This window comes from Alligator sinensis, unplaced genomic scaffold, assembly GCF_000455745.1.
Source record: "Alligator sinensis unplaced genomic scaffold, ASM45574v1 scaffold651_1, whole genome shotgun sequence".
Lineage (NCBI taxonomy): Eukaryota > Metazoa > Chordata > Crocodylia > Alligatoridae > Alligator > Alligator sinensis.
In genome coordinates this window covers 852,929-872,128 of record NW_005842014.1, presented here as the reverse complement: position 1 = coordinate 872,128, position 19,200 = coordinate 852,929, and the positions used below count along the sequence as shown (strand labels likewise).

At 40.8% G+C, this 19,200-nt stretch overlaps 2 protein-coding genes across 12 annotated transcripts in view; both read right to left on the bottom strand.

The window, feature by feature from the left end:
* The window catches only part of TG (thyroglobulin), a 209,880-nt gene extending 206,150 nt beyond the window's left edge, over positions 1-3,730 (bottom strand). Inside the window, exons 1-4 of the mRNA XM_006021995.3 lie at positions 3,522-3,730; positions 2,457-2,554; positions 383-586; positions 52-211 (exon numbers count right to left, since the gene is read on the bottom strand). Coding sequence (XP_006022057.1) covers positions 52-211; positions 383-586; positions 2,457-2,554; positions 3,522-3,730 — 671 coding nt within the window. The remainder of the gene's footprint in view (positions 1-51; positions 212-382; positions 587-2,456; positions 2,555-3,521) is intronic.
* Positions 3,731-10,201: 6,471 nt separating this feature from the next.
* PHF20L1 (PHD finger protein 20 like 1) overlaps positions 10,202-19,200 on the bottom strand; it is an 81,160-nt gene continuing 72,161 nt past the window's right edge. For 9 of the 11 annotated variants that reach the window (XM_014519156.2, XM_014519159.2, XM_014519161.2 and 6 more), the window contains 2 exons: positions 17,437-17,602; positions 10,202-15,582 (listed from right to left, as the gene is read on the bottom strand). In XM_014519156.2, coding sequence (XP_014374642.1) covers positions 15,440-15,582; positions 17,437-17,602 — 309 coding nt within the window. In that variant the 3' untranslated portion in view covers positions 10,202-15,439. Of the gene's footprint in view, positions 15,583-15,917; positions 16,057-17,436; positions 17,603-19,200 lie in introns of those variants that run through there. The other 2 variants (XM_025202086.1, XM_025202087.1) reach the window with 2 other exon arrangements.

Genomic DNA, 19,200 nt, shown 5'->3' with positions numbered 1-19,200 from the left:
AGATAAAGGCTTGAAGAGGTCTGCAGAATTACTATATAATTTCAGATTTACCTGTTATAACTGTGAACAAGATCAAAGACCATCATGTTGGTCATGTTGACAAATTTGCACTGAACAGGCAAAAATTCTCCGTCTGCTGAACACTGTGGTGGACTCCTGTCCCCAACTCCATGCAGAATACGACGGTCTCGGATCTCACAGCTCCCTGGACCTGAAAGCAAACACTTCAGTATTGTTGTGTGTTCATCTTCTGACTAGCACCTAGAGACCAGCCCCACAGTTTGGGTCTGAAGTTTCCAGTACATAGCATTTCTCCCCCTCAGGATTTCCATTCCCCTCATTCCGAACAGACCAAACTCACCCTTTGCTAAACTCTACTTACATTGGGTTGGTTTCCCTGTCTGCCTTGTGCCATAAATCTCCATCCCTTCTGAGTCCACACACCAGCATTGTCCCAGGCCCACGTCACACTGCACTGGAGCAAACTCCCCCGAATCCAAGCACTGAGGGATGTAGGAGATGGTGCTGCTGTTGATGTAGCGACTTACCAAGACCTGCTGCTTTTGCAGCTGACAGAAGGATAAACCTACAATACCAAAGAGGCATTGTTAAAAGAAGGTGCTTGTGAGGTCCATAAATCGCTTGTTTTTTTCAAGAAGGCAGTTGACTTTTGTATGAACTACACCAAACCAATGAATGGATTTAGTCACTCAGCAGCTTTGCCAAGGATGGTGATGGGCTATTGAAAGGGAGCCTGGGGGGAGTTTCCTACTAAATTCCCTCTTTGTCAGGGCCAGGAAGGGACATTCAAACCTGCTGTTATTCCAAGACAGATGCTCCCCCAGTGTCACCTGAAATCAGGCAAAACCTGGTGGCATCAGATGAATTTTATTCTGTGTTTTCAAGGCCAGATCATCATCAGCTAATATAAATTAGGATAGGCCTGTTGGAATCAATGAAGCCACGTGGATTTATGATCTGGACCTCAAAATCCAGACTCAAGGGAGTGAGGCCAGGTTAACAACATTAAACCAAAAGGCTAGGAGTGATGCAGCGCTGCTGCTATTTCAGTCATGTTGACTTACAGCCAATTATGGAAGGTCCTGTGGAGAGGCAAATTTGATATCCAGTTGTGCACTCTTTCTACAATAGCCAGGTGGCATTTTGTGGCCCATTTCCATGCTGGTTGGTCACAAGATCTAACACTAAAAGAATTTTGGACTGCCTGTACAGCAAGCTAGCTGACATCACCCATGGCATATCCAGGCATGATGCTCTACATGCTGGCTGGGCTTAGCTCTGGAAGAAAGATATGGCACTTAGAAAGCAAACAAGGGATTGACCATGGACCTGCCAGTGAAACAGTGGGAAGCTGCAAGGAAGCTTGCACTTCCCTAAGTGATTGCATTAATATCTGTTAGAAGCTATTTTGCATGTGCAATTTTGGCACCTACTTTTGATAATTTCAGCCTCACTTAGAGCCAAATAATGGAGGTCTGGGGCCCAAGGAACCTCTCTCCACACCCTTGTACTTTTTCATAAAACAGGCCATATGTTGGGACTTAAGAAAATAGGGGGACCTGGGTTAAAGGTAGAGTTTGTGCATCCTGAAATTATACCTTCTCCTTGCACAGGAAAGCTGCTACTGAAGCATCAGCCAGCCAGACTTCCCCCTGCAGCATGTATTCCATCCTCCACTATGGGCAATTGCCAGTGGCCTAGCCCATAAAATCTAACACTGAAAGAATCTGGGATTTCCTGTACAGTAAGTTAACTGATAGCAACCATGTCATACACATGCATGTTGCTCAACCTGCTGCATATAAAGACATTTTTCCCTGCCCCAAGCAGATTACAGCTAACTTAATTGTGTAAAGCCCAGCAGTGCATTGGTCAATGATTCTCCACCAGGGTGCCACAGCACCCTGGGGGTCCATGATCTTTTTAAGGGTGCTGCAGGTTGCATACACCTACACACGATTCACAACCCTTCCAAGAGATTTCAAATAGAAATTAATAGCATCCAAACCATTCTGACCTCCTGTGGGCTGAGTTTTTTGCAAAAGGGGAATTTCTCTATTATTTAAAAAGTGAAAGCAAAGAAGTGGCATTTTCCAAGCAGTATTTTGAGTCTAAAAAGGTGGAGAACCACTGGCATAGGTGCTCTACAGACACTGAACGTTTCTGGCTCCAAAGAGCTTACAATATAATGGTATGATCATACACCAGGCCACAAGTCAGCCCCTTGATTACATTGGTGTAACCGGCACAAATAGGGGCTGTTCACGTAAGTAAAGTTTGTGTGTACAGGTTCTAAGTCACTTAATTCAGAAATATGGATAAGTCACAAGAAGCCTGCTTTTCTTTTCACTGATTTCAGTGGCAAAACTGCTTGATTTTATTGGGTGCCAGGCTGGGCTCTCAATGGGTTTTCTAACCCTAGCCATGGTACTCACAGGATATGGGAACTCCACTCTGTTTACTGCCTGGTACTTCAGCTCCCTTGTCATCTACACACCAGCAGGAAAGGTCGTTCTTGCTGCACTGCACAGTCCTAAGGAAGCACACACACCACACGTTTTTTTATTAGCAACGCAACTGTCAATCTGTATGAAAAACACATGTAAAAAGGGAGGTTCTAATGCAAAAATCTAATGCAAAGACTGCAATAGCCTCAGAAAGAACAGTATTCTCAAAATGGTTTCTAGTCTATTCAAATCCACCAGATGGGAGATCTTCTGAATTCTAAAAAAAGACCCTCGAGTTTGTATTGAGTTCAGTGCTGGCAGGATCAGTGCCTACCAAAGCAATGTCTTCTATAATCCACAATACATTCACATTAGACATGGGCACGAGCTTAAAGCACAAGCCTGCACAGCCACAAGCTGTGGCAAGTCAAGATTCACTCTTTTAATAATGCATTCAGTTTTAATTGTAGGCTTTTCTAGAACACCCCTTCTCACTGTAGAGTGTGAGCCTCATGATACATTAATGAACTTGTATCATGAACAAACAAAATATTTAACACCAGTGAAATCAGTATTACCCTGGTGTAAAAAAAGTGCAAATGGAAGATACAAACACCCCCTAAACAGGGTAACTTTGCCTTCAGCAAGCAACTCTCCAGGATGGATGCAGACAGATGAAACCTAAATGTGTAATTTACACTGGTAAAATTTTAGCCCCGATTCTTTCAGGGGCAATTTTACACTGGATTGGGCAAACAGGATATTTTCTGCTTCCTCTACCACAGCTCCCACATCTGAGTGAGAATATAGTAATCCTATGGAGACCTTCCCCATTGTTTTGGGAACCCCTTGCTGCATAGTATGAATGAAATCTGGCACACTGTAACCACAGAGCACTCCAAACAAGAAGGAATCAAAACTCATGTCTCAGAGTCTGAGTCCAGAGCACAGCTGGCTGGCTGGGTAACCCCCACCCCTGCTGTGCCACACCATTAGGACTAACTGTAATGCAGGACTGGGTCTCAGGATGGCTAAGGGATTACATTACGTTACCGGAACTGGCCATCTTCTGAGCACTGGGGAACATGATCTTCTCCTTCCAGAAAGGCCTTTTCCCTCCGAAGCTCACATGGACGTAGAGGCTGGGATTCTGCCTGGTACTCTGTGTGCAGCCAAGTGGAAAGATCATTGCAGTTCCTCTGCTGGGCTGTGAACCTGCTCTCACCAAGCCAATGATCTACATGATGAAGCCCTAAATTCATAATTCTTCCCACGCATATAATCCCCTGCTATTTAGAGTCTAGTTTTACAATAGGACTTCACCTTCTTTGGTGGGACTGTCCCTGGTCTTGTAGACTCCAGTATAAGAAAAGTACATTATTCCAGATCCAAAGGAATTAAAAAAAAGTCACCAAATAGCATGGCGTGCTAAATAAAATCATGAGAGGTGACACAACTAGATAATCAGTCTTTAATATCCTGTGTTTGATTCATCAGTTACCAGTTCACCTCTAAACAGATCTTCCATCTTTGTAAAATTTAAATCTCTAAAGACCTCTAACTCAATATCATATCTGTCTCAGAGAAACAACATCAAGGAACATTAATACTATTCCATAATATACATTTAAGGTCTTATTGAATCCAAGTCAATAATTATTATTATGTTCCCTGAGGTATTAAATCTATTATTTTATTCAATTATTATTTATTATAAATATTCCAATGGCTGGAAGTTGGAGTCCAACCAATGGAGACTTATCTTGCTGGGATCCTTTGACCCTAGCTGACTTCCTGTCCCTGGGGTAGGGTGCTGGACTCGATGATTTTCTGAGGTCCCTTCCAGCCCTAATGTCTATGAAATCTATTAAATCAATCTGTATTAGAAATGCTGCCCATTTTTTAAATGGCAGGAATGATTAACCATTGGAAAAAAAATACCAAGAGAAGTGGTAGTTGTCCATCTTGAAGTCCCCAAAGGAACACGAGTCATCTTTCTGGAAGATATATGGTACTTCAGCTACATGGAAACTCTAGTTCAGTGGTCTCCAAGGTTTTTAAGTAGGAGAGCACCTTTGGCATTTAAAAGCAACCCAAGATCTACCATGCACCACCACCCCCACAGCAGTCTGTGGGGAGGGAAGGGTGGGGGTGGAGATCGGGAGATCGAGGCAGAGAAAAAAATATTTGGGTGTGCACCTCCCCAGCAGGTAAGTCCCACCAGCCCAGGGCCCCACTCAACTTACCCCTGCTCCTGCCTCTGCAGCACAGTCCCTCAGAGCGGGGCGCTTTGATCTAGCCCCTGCCCCTTCCTTTCCCCATGGATTGACCTGTTGGGTTGGGGCACGTGCATGCATGCATGCGGGCACTCAGTCCCCCACCCCAGTCTTGGATTGACTCCAAGAGGCTCCGAGATCTACCGGTGGATCAAGATCCACTGGTTGGTGACCACTGCTTTAGTTGCCATTAACAAAGTATCAAAGCTAAGAATCATTACAATCTGGCAGGAAATGCCATGGGACAGAGCATCAGCTGAAGTCAGCATATCTTTATAGAAATCCAACAGATGCTGGCATGGCCCAGCCAATAGGTCACTGAACTGGCTAGGACTCAGGAGATTGGGGTTCTGGTCCCTCCCATCACTGACCTGCACTGGGATTTTAATAACAATCTCTTTAACCTCCTCCTTTACAAGTCAATGCATCTCATTTACCTACTCCTTGGCATACTGATTGTTCTCTGCTATGGGTAGGTACAGCACAATGGAATTCACTCAGAGCCTTGAAATACTACTAGAATAAAAATAAATCATCCAAATCCAAACACCCAGTATTTATACCCAAAAGTTCGCAAAATATTTTTCCAACTATTTGAGTTGGTCTAATAAAAGATATCAGATTTACCCAAAGAACCTCATCTGCCTGGGTCTTAGAAAGCACTTTGGGCTGTGGTAGAACAGCTACTGCAGTGCAGCCATAAGTAGCTGCCAGAAGGGCATGTGCCAACCAGACAGGGGCAGCTGCCATCTGCTACCAGAACAAAGTAAGTACAGGGCAGACCTCAGATGCTCTGTCTGGGAATGCAGCAACCACTAGACCAACTGAGACAGAAGCACCTTGCTATGGTATATAAGGACTAAGTCCTGTTTCATTGTGCAATTGCCAAAACAATGGGCACCTTATCTCTTTTGAGTCTCAAGGTAACGCCATAATGCACCTGCTAGGCAGTGAAGCATCGATCCAAAGATCGGAGCAGTGTGGCGACAGGATGATACAAACCAAGGGAAAGAATGAATAAACTTACCAAAAATATTGGCTCCTGCTATGCTGATTAAGCAGAGAAGGGGACTAAGAAGGACAGGGCCCATCTTGTGATGCAGGAGCTATAACCTCTTCCTTAGCTGAAGGGGTAAGACCCTGCACAGCTCTGGGCTAGCCTCCCCCAGCCTTTTATAGAGCCATTGTTTGGACAGATTCACTTATGAGCTGGTAGACTGCCCACTAAATTGGGTGGATGACGCATGTTCTGCTTCTAAGAAACCCATTTGCCTGGAACGGCCCTGGTGCAATTCGTCAGCAAGCTCCAAGTCTTTCCCAGGAGGCACTAGAAATCCAGTCACCCGAAAGGAGAACAAACAGGTCAAGACTGCCAGCCGGAAAAGGAGGAGGCTGGAGGGTTCAATTAAACCAACACACAAATGGACTAAACCCAAAATGTCATCATGTTGAGCTTACCAGCTAAGCGCTGTGAACACCCAAACCAATTTACGCACTCAAGAACAGGGCTGAGTGAATGGAGGGTGCTACACTTTCAAGTCCTAAAAGGTATGCACCTTGAGGAGTGAACACTCCCATGTCATTTACCTCAAGTGCTCACTTCTTGAGCTTTATTTAATCTAAAGCAAAATATACTCAAATACATATATAGGTAGATCTACAGATATACCTAAATATAGATATATCCAAATACCTCTCTAAATATAGACAGATACAGATATACTCAACACATAATCAGTGCTCCAAAGCAAAGAACAATGCTTTTTGTACCCCCTGAAAATTATCCAGCTCCCCCTCACATTTCTCTGTGCCCACACAAAACAGCTTCAGGGTCAGTTTAGAACTGCATCAGTCATGGTGTTAAATGCACTTACTCAAGTAGAGCAATCTAGAGGCAAAAGCTAAACCTCCTCTTGGTCTGGCCTGTCCACCTATATTGCGAGCTCTTCTGCATAGGAACTGACTCCTATGTTGTGTCTATGCGGTGCCCACCAAAACAAGACCCAGCAGGAAATTGTCTGGAGGACCTATGGTCCAAGTTAAATGAGAAACAAGATGCTGGAGTTCTTTTCCAATGTCTGCCTTTTATTTCCACCACTTTTGATATGACCGTGAGAAAGTCACAGCATTTCTGTGTGCATCTAACAATCCGAACATTGTGTGGCACCTTGCAGCACCCTTGAAAAGATCTCAAGGCACCCTGGCTGAAAATATCTCATCTAGAGACTATATAAATTGAGCAGATGTTACTGGAGTGACAGGAAGAGGAACAAGCTACGCACATTGACAAAATGATTTACTGAAGCCACAAAACCTTTGAGAATAAATAATCTCAGTTTCTGTGCAGCCTCAAGCCTTCACCTGTTGGTGCTGCACACACTTTGCTCACACTTATACTTTATAGAAACAGCTTTTTGCAAAGTAGTGATGGGGTTTGCATGCAAAAATTCCTTTTTTTTCCCCCCATGAACACATGCCTGAAGTGTCTGACTATACATAGGTGACTTCCACTCATACTGGCCAAATCTGAGCTGCATTAATGTCAAACAAAATGGAAGTCTACAGGGTGAACCAGACAGAACTATCTGACTTTGTAACAGCAAACATTGCCAAGCAACACCGACACAGTGGCTGCTTTGTAAAGGTGTTGCTGCTTTCTAAATTTGTTAGATCAAAGATATTTATCACAGAGTGGAGAGCTTGCATGTGTGCACAGGTGGTGGGGGACAGGACATTTTAATTAAAGCGGTGGTTCCTGGGCAGCCGCTCCAATTAAAACACTGCAGTCACGTGTATTAAGCCCCCACATATGTAAAAATGGCTGTGGGATGCTTAATTTAAACCTCATTGGACAAGGTTTAGACAAAGTGCCCTGTGGCCATTTTAAAACATGCAGGGGCTTAATACATGCAACACTGGCGATGCTGCAAGGTTCTAATTAGAACCCAGAGCAAACTCAATTAATCAAATCTGCTCCAATGTGTTCTAATTAGAATGCCAACAAGCACATGTGCAAGTCTTACAGAAAGGGAAGCTGAACCTAGTTACCTTCCATGCAATGTCGATATCTAGATTCTGGATGAGATATTTGTCTGTTCAATTTCTCTCAGATTTTTTCCCCCTCACATTTTTTTAATCACCGTTTTATTTTGAAAATGAATAACCCCAGCTAAATTGAAAAATCACGCAATTAGAAAAATGCAACAGCAATGAAATAAAACAGCCTCACTAGGCAGTACTAATGTGTGTCATTTCATTACTTAGACGTTACACCGGGGGTGGGCACAAAGCAGCCCGCCAGGCCATTCTATCCACCCATGGGGTCCCTGAAAAATTTCGAAAATTAATATTTATCTGCCCGACTGCCTGTCATGCGGCCCTTGATGGCTTGCCAAAACTCAGTAAGCAGCCCTCCGCCCAAAATAATTGCCAACCCCTGTGTTAATTGCTCACCCCTGCGTTACACCCTTTCCAGACTCCCTAGAAGTGGAGATACAATGCTGAGAATTTGTTCGCTGTAATTTCGTGCTCATTCTAGTTTCCCGTTGGCTGCACGGAGGCTTCAGTCCTGTGGATACAGAACGTCCATGTCGGTATTTAAGCCTACTACTTTGTAGAGCAATATGGAGGGTATTTTGGTCTGGTAGAATGACTTTCATCTTGTGTATCCATTTGGAGACCACGTACAGTTTTCCAGGTTTCAGCTGTAGGTATATTTTAGATATTGTAGAGGCCAATATAAAAACCTGTATTTTAATCCATGCCCACCACTGAACAGGCAAAGAAAAAAATAATCCACTGGATTGGAAGTGAGACTACAGCAACAGGCTGATTAAGACAGTAAAAAAAAAAAAAATGCAATTCTGTACATTAAAAAAACCAAAATGGTGCAGCTACTTACACTGAGGTCTGAATTTGACTGTGAATATATTTTACATCTGACAACTCTGGTTGAAAGGAGGTATTAGAAAAGCTAAAAAGGTTTTTTGCCAAGTGCTGTAACCTTGAGCAACAACTATAAGGCAGGGGTTGGAGCTTGTGACCACGTCCTTGATATGGGATGCCCTGCTCTGTTCTTCCTGCCTCCCCCACTCCACCCCAAACACTAATCTCATAGTGCCTGACCTTAATCTTGCTGCAATATCTGGCCCCTCTACAGCTAAGGTAAGCATGAGTAGGGAGCACAGCAGGGAGGCCTACTGAAGAGGGTGCTATAAAGAGGAGAGATGGCTTGGTGCAGTTGCATGACACCAAATCCCCTGTACCAACCAGGTCGGCTCAGACTTTCTCGAGCCAGATCCAACCTCTTTGCAGGTCAGAGCCGGGCTGGGAGCTGTACGTTGCTGACCCCTGCTGTAAGTATTCAGGCAGTCTTTAGCCTACTGCATATCCCACTGATCCTTTCTTCTAGCAATGTTTTAGTAACTTGTTCCATTCATTCCTGAATACAGATATCAGATTTCCCCTTGCCCACATCCCAACACCATTTTTTCCCCCTGGAGCAGAATGAAAGTAAAGGCATAGCTTGTTCCCTAGTATGTAGGACTTCTTAGCCAAGTTCATTGCTACTGGTTTGTATGAACAAGGTTTGAAGCATCTTAAACACTGAAATTCCAAGGTAGAAGAGCCACCGTACACACTGCAGCCATGAGAAGCAAACAGAATACTGGCCAGAGGAGCTACAACTTCTCATTTCATAGAGCTGCTATTAATGATGGGTTCAATTTAGGAATTCTGCATTATTTGGGGACAACTGTCATTCAACAATCCCAAAAAGCACTAGTTACATTTGTCATGAGTTTCAAAATGGAGAATCTCACCAGTATTAACATTTAATATAATGCTTATTACTTCTCTGAAGAAAAGGATGAATAATTTCAGTGCTATCTTCCTACTACTAGGAAATTTAGCAGTGACATGGTTAATATTCACTACTCAGTATCTAGCAAATATTATTTGGCCCTTCCTCTTCCTTTAACTACTTACTTAGTCATTTGTTCACCTGTTGCATATCGTCTATATCTTAGCTGATCTGTTATGTGAAGCAGGGACTGTCTTTGTACTATGTCTATTACAATGGGACTGGATCTGGGTCTTTAGGTACCACTGCAATACAGAGAATTAACAATAGCAAATGTCAATTATTGTGTAGCAACACTAAAAAGATAACAAAAATCAATTGGAGGAGATATATCCAAACAGAGAGAACATCATCTGTGCACAGCTTTTGAAAGACAAAACACCTCAACATATTGGACAGCACAATTAAACATGTACATTAAAAAATAATACCAATAATAGCTTAACAGCAGAAAACCGTTCTAAGTACTATGTCTTAAAGTTGTACGCTGTCCTAGACAGTCATCAAAAATCAGTCAACACACTATTTGTAATAAAATGATGGTTCTCAAAAGCACCTTGTTGAAACTTATAGTTTATCAAAAGGAAGCCCAGGCATTTAACCAATCTCAATAGGCCTTTATTGTGAGTATATTAGAACGTAACCAACATTATTGCTATTATAAAACAAAATCATGAAAGAAAATACCTTTCTTCTCTCAGGGAAGATTTAACAATTCAGTGCTGACTCTCTCCAACCTTCTAATGACAATACACTGACATGCACAGCTAGGTTGAATAACTGCGTGGAAACAGTCACGAGCAGGTCCCAAAACTGAATAGCCATTCGAAGGCAATTAAGCGATTGAACTGGATGTTAGTTTCTCAACAAACCCACAGAAAACCATGTTAGCTCATCTCCAGGTGACAGAGGCCCCAGTGCACGTGCAAACTGTCCAGATTAAATGGCATGTTTTGGAAGTTCATTATATTTTGTCTTTTACAAATTGTTTCGTTTCCTGGATGCGCACTTCAATTCTTTTCCAGTAGTTCTGAGTTGCCCAGGCTGGTACAGAATAGCTGCCCAATCAACACTGCTTTTTGTTCAAGTGTATTTTCACCATCGTCAAATGCTCCTCTCCTATTCTGCACATAACAAATATACACACAGTGTATAATACTTATTGCTAAAGATGGACCCCACACCCAGTGCTAAGGACATCACATAGCATGATAAAAACCAATATGAAATCATTGTAACAAAAAGCATCCATGACCCAATACAAACAAAAAATATATATAATAAAATACAGGGCTAGCAACAGTCAATCAGAAAATATGAAAGCCCTCTGTGTTTAATAAGCACACTAAAATTCATGGACTGAAAGATTTCACGAGGAGGAAAAGGAGGGAAGAAAATAGGTTCTACATTTGGAGAGCCACATTGCAAAGGCAAGTACTCTTACACATTGTGTGCAATGGTAGGATAAGTAAAGAACGAGAGTTTATTACCTGACACCCTTCAGCACTACATTTTCCATGATAAAAACCCCTGTTTTCAGTTGCTTACAATTTTGTGAAACTGTTCAGCTGCAATTTTCCAGGCCCAAGCTCTCTCATCACTTTTTCTAGGTATTCAAGTTTCAGTAGAAAGAGTTTAATTAGAATTTAACTCCCCATGAGGTTATAGGGAAAAAAAAGCAATTTTTTTTTTTTTTTTTAGGTTTTTTGAGGTTAGAGGCAAGGGGTGGGGAGGGAAGGAAGAAGATTCCCAAATCCTACTACTATATCAAGTCTTTAGCACATACATACGAAACCCACTTGAAAAGTGCCTCTCGTTCCCTGCATGACTAATCCAAAGAGGACAACAGCCAACTATTGCTACCAGTGACTCCACAGCTCAACCGGTAGCGATCTATGCTGTGAATCTAAACATTTCACTACACTGCTAATTAGTCATTAGCCATCACAATATGGCTCTGTTGGATGGAAAGCCTATTTTCAAAAACATAAGAAATTACACAACATATTGCATTCCAGAAAAGTTGCAAAGTCAAACACTCAGGAGTTGGGAAGTGTTAAAATTAAATTAGTCTAAGAACGCTGAATTTGGCCTCTGCATACATATGCATAATGACAGCCGTTATTCCATCCTCACATACTATTCTCCCCAGCACTCCTTGGAATCAGTAGTGTTCAGAATATGGTTATGATCTATAAGATCCCTGCCTCGTTTGTTAAGAAAGTTGGAAACTATGTGGCAAATGAGGCAAGGGCTTCTGAGAAGATAAAGGATAGTTTCATGATTAAGACTGATGAATGTCCGCTGGAAAGCCAGAGTTCCTTACTCTACCACATGAATTCGTTCACAGAACCCAACATTTTCACAGGTAGCCAACTAAGCATGAGCTTCCTTCTCCAGTGATCCAACCTGATACACCTGGGACTTGACCTGCAGAAGTGCTGAGCAATTTGAACTGCAACTATATTCAATGCACAGTACTGACATCAAAGTTTTATAAAAATGCTACATGCCCTGAAAAAGTGCCAGCTCCCAAGCGTCTTGAACACTGGGCATTTGAGTAACAGAGATTAAGGCCAAAAACACATTTGGATAAGGAGGATGATTGTAATATCAATTAAACCACAATTGTGGTGAAAATTAAAGCCTGTAAACCATTCAGACCCTACAGTGACGTGTTACAGTATTGCCAGTAAGGGAAGAAGTCATTGTCCAGTGCAGGGTGTGCTAAATATGAGATGTTTCACAATTAGTGAATTAGTGTGGATAGAAAGAAATGTTGAGCAGTTCATCAGTGGGTTCTGTCCATCATATATGGTGAATGGGGTGTGGGGAAGGCAGGGGAGAAGGGTACCCTACAAGGTAAAGGGTGTAATCATGTAAATGACAGACTACAAGAAAAACGTACAGGCAGAAGGCAGAGGAAGGCAGCACCTTAAAGACTAACTTGTTCAGAAAGGCATCCACTTTAATAGGCAACAGCCTACTTCATCAGTATATTTCACAGCAACTGGCAAAGTAGGCTGTCACTTATGAAAGCTTAAGCCTTTCTGAACAAGTTAGTCTTTGAAGGGTGCTACCCTACCTTGCCTTCTGACTGATGTTAGATTAACACAGCTAACTACCTCTCTCAAAAACATACGGAAGGAGAATTAATTAAGATTGCACCAGCAACTTTAATTTTTGTTTGACTTTGCAACCATAACAACATTTTAATGGAGATCTGTTGTATGTTTCTGTTTCTTTCTCTTCGGATCACATAAATCTTTCCAGTTAAAGCATACCAGATTACCTTCTCCTAAACTCATATAACTCTCCCATCTTTAAGTGATAATATTCTTACAGCTCATTGTACTGAGAATGGAACCTCCTTCCTCCTACCCGAAATCTCTCTGTCCAGCTCTTCCTTCATTATATTGTTATTTTGCACGCATGCACACACACGCGCGCGCACACACACACACACACACACACACACACAGTAACATGGCTAGTGTGTACTGCATTCATGATGTAAATACTACCTACTTGGTTTCAAGTTGTGTATCTAGATTTACATTTCTTCTATACAGTACACACAGTACCACATTCAAGGATATGCATCAAAAGAATAATATATAAAAATGTCTGGCACACTGAAAGAGCAAGTAGATCACTTTCAAAAGCTATTCATTATAATCTTAAGCACTTATTTAAGCATCAAACTATAAAAAACATTAACAGTTGCCATTAAAAGTCATCATGGTTCCTTTAAATTATGGAGTTGACAGTCCTGGCTCCAAAATTAAGGTTGGGTTGAGTTTTGCACTCAAAGAATAGCAATATTTCCAATACTATGATGTGGTAACCAGTAGTAAAAGAGACCTTTTAAATAGCAACTACTCTGTAACTGGGGTTGACGTGTTTACTTCAGACTTTAGATATTTAGAGTGATAACTTACTTCAGACATGACAGACAATCTGGAGACCTCAATGTTGGTACTTTTCAATAATCACTCAGCCATGCTACTGTCCTACATTTTTATGATGTAAGTTCAATGTACCAGCTTCAAAATCTTTCCTACATGATCCATCTTTGGCACTTTTTTCACCTGTATGAATCCTCAAAAGGCAATCAAGAAATAGTATGGTTTTGAGGGTCTGTACATTATTTTAATCAGCTTCTTTTTCTTTTTTCACATTTGTACATAGGACAGGAAGAAAATTGGAAGATGTAGAGTATGCAGAATAGTTTTAATAAACAGTTTTACATACAGTACCTTACATATAGAACAGTGTGTTTGCAAATTTAAATAATTTTTGAATGTACAGTGGCTTGTACTCTTATCAAAAGGTAAATTCAAGTTTACTGTCTATCGGTTCTAAAATGCGTTTTATACAGATAAGTAGAACTGATAAACAGCTGAGGCATAAAATGTTCAAGTATCTTAATGTCATCAGTTAAATAGCCTCCTTTTAACAGTTGTATTTTACAAATTTCAAAACCTGTACATACATTATTTTCAATTTTAGAAACTGCTTGTTAAAAGGTAACATTTCATGTTAACCACCAGTCTTTAGTCTATTGTAATAAAACTAGACATGTGTAGATAAATAGGTATATAGTATGTACATAGGTATATGTGTGTATATGCACATATACATGCACATACATGTAAATGTAAGCACTGGGTGCAGCGGCAACTCATGTGAGCACAGGCACAGAGAAAGTCCTTGGCTCAAAATCCAGCAAGAGCTAACAGAGCATCTAGGTTGCCTTTGGTTTCATGATGCTTTTTTCATTTATAACTGAAGCTAAAAGTTTTATAAAAACATTTCAGATAAAGTCTCTTTGTGATATTTAGTGGTTTAGTTATTCAGAGCCACGCATAGTTTTTGCTGCTCTTGTCATTATTCCTCATCCCAGCTGAGGTTGGTAAAATTTCAGAGGGCTAACACCAAACAGAGCTACCCAGGACACAAATTGTATTTTGAATCCTGAATACTGCCAGAAAACGTAAAAAAATATAAGCTAGATACAATTTTGGATGGATTGCTGGCACCATATAGGACTTTCAAATAAAATAAAAGAAGAGAAAACCCCACAAAACAACCCTTCATGTATCTTCATTATATTCAAACTCTCATCTTAGTGGTTTTAATATTATTTGGCACATATGACCACTATTTGCCACTTACATTTTAAAAGAAGCCTATGGGTGCTGTAATGAGGATTCCATTTAAAAATACTTATATAAGACCACCACCACAAATACTTTCTTTTCCAAAAGAAGCTAGTGTTTTCATTTTCCTGCACATTCATTAGACAAGGAAGTAAGCCTGGACTACAAAAAATAAGTTCTCTGTCTATGTTTTGATTTTGATAGATGGATCGATTATATAAGGGATACAGATCTCCATGTTTGTATTTTGCTAGCAACGTAAGAGGAAATCATCAGGAATTTATATTTTTCCACCCAACTCAGTTTTATGTCAGCTGACACTTGTGAATTTGGACCTGTCTGCTATATGTTATAGCACTTTTCTTTGTAGAGATTTCTTGAACCTTCTCGTATAACCACAAAAATCTGTCATTAACCTGCCTAGTCTTTCAGAGCATATTGATGTAGGTCTATGCTTGATATACTGTAATTTGCTTGGACATAGAAAATTATCTTCACTATCAATATTCTTTCTTTAGATTTCCTCTCCCCTCTCCAGAGCTTAGGTTAATAATATAAATCAGCACAGAAACAGATAAATGTTCAGCTTTTTCCTGTCTTTCTGTCAGTCTGGTGGCTAATACACAAATTCATTGTAGAGAGCCTATTTTTATTCCTTTATTCTTCCTCCTGTCATACAGAGCAGAGTGTAGCTATCTGTTGTACTTTCCCCATGTCAGTTAAGAGCTGTTTGATACGTCGCTTGAGCTGAGGCAGTCTTGCAAGAGGGTCTGGTGGTTCCAGTTCTCCAGTGAAGTCAAGCCAGCTTTCTAAAACTACCCAGGAAAAGAAGAATGTAATTAGAAAGCAATCAGTAGGAAAAAAATGAGTAACCCTCAACAGCTTGGATATGTAGAAATGTAATAAGGCCCATACTGCAGTGCCACTTAAGTTAATGCCAAGACACTTAGTGAATTCAACATGTTTAGGATTTGGCCCCAAATTTCCAACCCAAATTTATATGGCTATTGTCTCTCACCTTTACTCCAAGGAATAAGAGATTTGCGTTTCAAGACATCAAAACCAACCATACAACTGCTATTGCCAGTGGCATATGCACCTCGAACATCCACTACTGAAGATAACACACTAACACAGAGAAGCCTGCTATAACAACTCAGTATATACTTACACTATTTAACACGTCCTAGATAGGGATTTTTAGGCTCAAATGGTTCCAAAACTATGACTCTCCTTTTACTGTTGGGTGTAGATCAGTACCTACCCTTGCAAACAGTATCAACTGAGACCTAGATTTAAGACAAGGGAATCCAAAGTTTGTTCAGTTGAGGGTTTACTTCAGGCTTCAGCTAAGCCTGAGACGAGCATGCTCACGGCTAGCTCATACATTTCTATGGCATTCACCCTCTTTTCTATCAAAGTACAGCCTATCAAAGACTCCGATCGTTAATTAAGAATCATAAAGTTAATTAAGTGCTCCATAGGAATATGTACTCCTCCAAGCAGGTAACGATGGTCAACCTTATGACCACTGCTAATTGGTATAACTAAATACCACTAACAAAGATAACTGGGGGCAAATTAAGACCTTAAACAACAACTCATTATGCCAGACAAGAGGCCCCATGTTCACTGTCTCTTAGGCCCCATCTATATGCTGTATGTTACACTTAAGACATGATTAACTTTAAGTGGTTAAATCATGCCTTAAGTGGTCACCCAGCCACACAATCAATTAATGGCATGTTGAAAAGAGGCTACAAAGTTACTCCACAAAATAGCTTTGTAGTTGCCTCCTATCACGGCATTAAATGAGCATGTGGCCAAGGGCCACTGTGGCTGGGAGCCCTGTCAACTGATTGGAGATCCCAACTGGGAGTGTCCATGTGCACACCGGAACCTGAGAGCTCCCAAGCTGATAGGGCTCCCAGCTGCAGACGGGCCCCATGCACCTGAGCCTGGGAGGCTGCAGCTGCTGCAAACTTTTTTCTTTTTTCTAGAAATACAGGCAATGCACATGCACTCAGGCTTGCCGTGTTTCTGCTACCAGTGCTAATACTATCTTGTATTAGACAAGAAAGAATTAAGTAGACTTAAAACTACCCTGTGTTTTAACTTAACACTTGTGAAATAAGTCTCTAGAAAAATATTCCTCTACTGTAATATTTAGTCCTACAGTATCATTTTAATGCTGCTTTCAAACCAATGGGCAGTAAATCAGATACACAGATAAGGTGGAAACATATCTTCTCTTAACTACTTTCAAATACCACTAAGCCAATATTACCAGCTTTACCTGATAAGATAAAGGGAACTGACTCTCAGGTACAGCAAAAAAGCCGAAGCCTGATATTTCATGTGCTGTGTGATCTTGGGCAACTCAGATTGGCCTAAGTTTTCTAAATTCAGTTAACATTGTGCAGAGGTTGTGTGCGCTCAGTCTCACCAGGTGCTGCAGACATTCAACCTTTTGAAAAAAATCAGGCCATCCATGTCTAAAATTGGGCGCACAGAACTACAGGCCCAAATCTGAAATTCTGGGCTTCAATTAGTGTTTCAGTTACTTTCCTTACTTGAGGCGATAGAACAAGTGATTGGAGTCTGTCTAAAGTTTTTAATATAAACTCAAATAAGAAATCATTATGCAATATTTGGATTAATACAATTACCATCAACTTCTTTTTCAATCAGGTCCATTCTGCTGGTGACTTCATTCTGCACATTCTCTATGTGGGTAAGGAGATTTAGCTGCCATTGAAGATGCGCATCCACTTGTTCTTCGGATCCTTTTTTCTCATTGCAAGCAAATACTGTATTCCCTTCAGCCAAGGTCTTCTTCATGGATACAAAGAAATAAAGTTAACACCTAATAAAATGCTAATTTTCAAATTTACCCTTTGAATCCTGTCTCTCATTTCAATACTTAGGGTAAATGCCTTGAACTATGCAATTTTAAATCAAACTACTGGCTACTTCACCAAAAAGCCCCATATCTCATAGTATTTAGCTTTTTAAGATAGATTGAAACAAACTGCAAAAAAATTAGGCCAATCTAGGTTTTGGAAAAACCATGAAAACAAAGTGCGTAAAAAAAAATGTTTTTAAAAAGAAGGGGGGAGCACAACATTGAACAATTCTTGCATTCTGTTTGATAGGATAGTAGTGGCCCATGTCTCATCACTCTGCTGTATAAACTTCTAGCTCTTTGTTCATCAAGTGCTGATTGTACCAATGAACTGTTACCAACATAAGCAAACATTTAAGGGTGTTTTGCTCTTGTTGCAGCCAAAGCATGAAGTGAAAATACCTTCATGGAATAACAAAGATAGAATAACATCTGAAATGTCAAAGTTTACTGGTCTACTTCAAAATCGAAATTTTAACGGAGGGCAGATTTGAAACTAAGATTGTATTTCTTCTTCCTACAGATGTAACTTGCCGCCACAGGGATGTATCAGTTATATAACATGGCTAACACTTTAAAAAGGGCCAGATAATTAAGACTGGCTGCAAAGACACATTCAAATGACCTGGGAGAATTCTCCCAGGCTTGTTTTCCTGGTAGAAAAACTTATTCAGAGATACTTGAACAGACATTTGAATGCTCAACCCTTGAAGAGGAGAGAGTTTGCAGTGATGACCCTGTTCAGACAAGAGGCCCCTATGCACACATCTTAGCGTGTTCTTTGGGTTCCCTGTCTGCCCAGAGACAGATGGCAGCAGCACACAGGGTAGCCCTGATTGACCAACCCAAACTGCTCAGAATCAGCCTGTGTCCCCCTGTGGGATTGTGAAGGGGGCATGTTCTGCTCGCTGTCTGGCTGCAGCAGCAAAGTCCAGTGAGTGACGCACTGTCTCCTAGGAGGGAAAGAAAAGGACAGATGCAAAGCACCCTAGGATGCTGGAGGATCATACTGTGGCTCATTCTCAGAAGACAATGAGTACAGTCATTTACTCTCCCAGGAGAAATTCTCCTGGAAACTATTTAACTTCGCTTGTTCCAGGATTATTTTTCTTCTTCAACAGCCATTTCTGCTCTGGGAGAAAAATCCTGAACATCTGTACACTTGCGGTTTCTCCTGGGAGAGCAACAAATCTCCCAGGAGAAACTGAATTCTGGGATAACAGTCCCTTTGGTCTATGAGACAGGTAACTTTATTTTTATAACTCTATGATCACACATCTACTGCAGCTCGTTGAATATAAGCACACATTATATTTTATAAACTAAACTCAAAGAAAATACTATGTTGATCGTACTGTTGTTAGTCAGATGCCAGAGAAAGGAACAAACATTACTGGAAATGTGTCATTATACCTGTTTGAAAAAGCTCTATCTTAAAGATAATACACATTTTTTATTAAAAAAAAGGATTTCTATTATTTTGCTTCTATAAAAGGCATGTGCGTTTTTTTGTTTTGTTGTGTTGTTT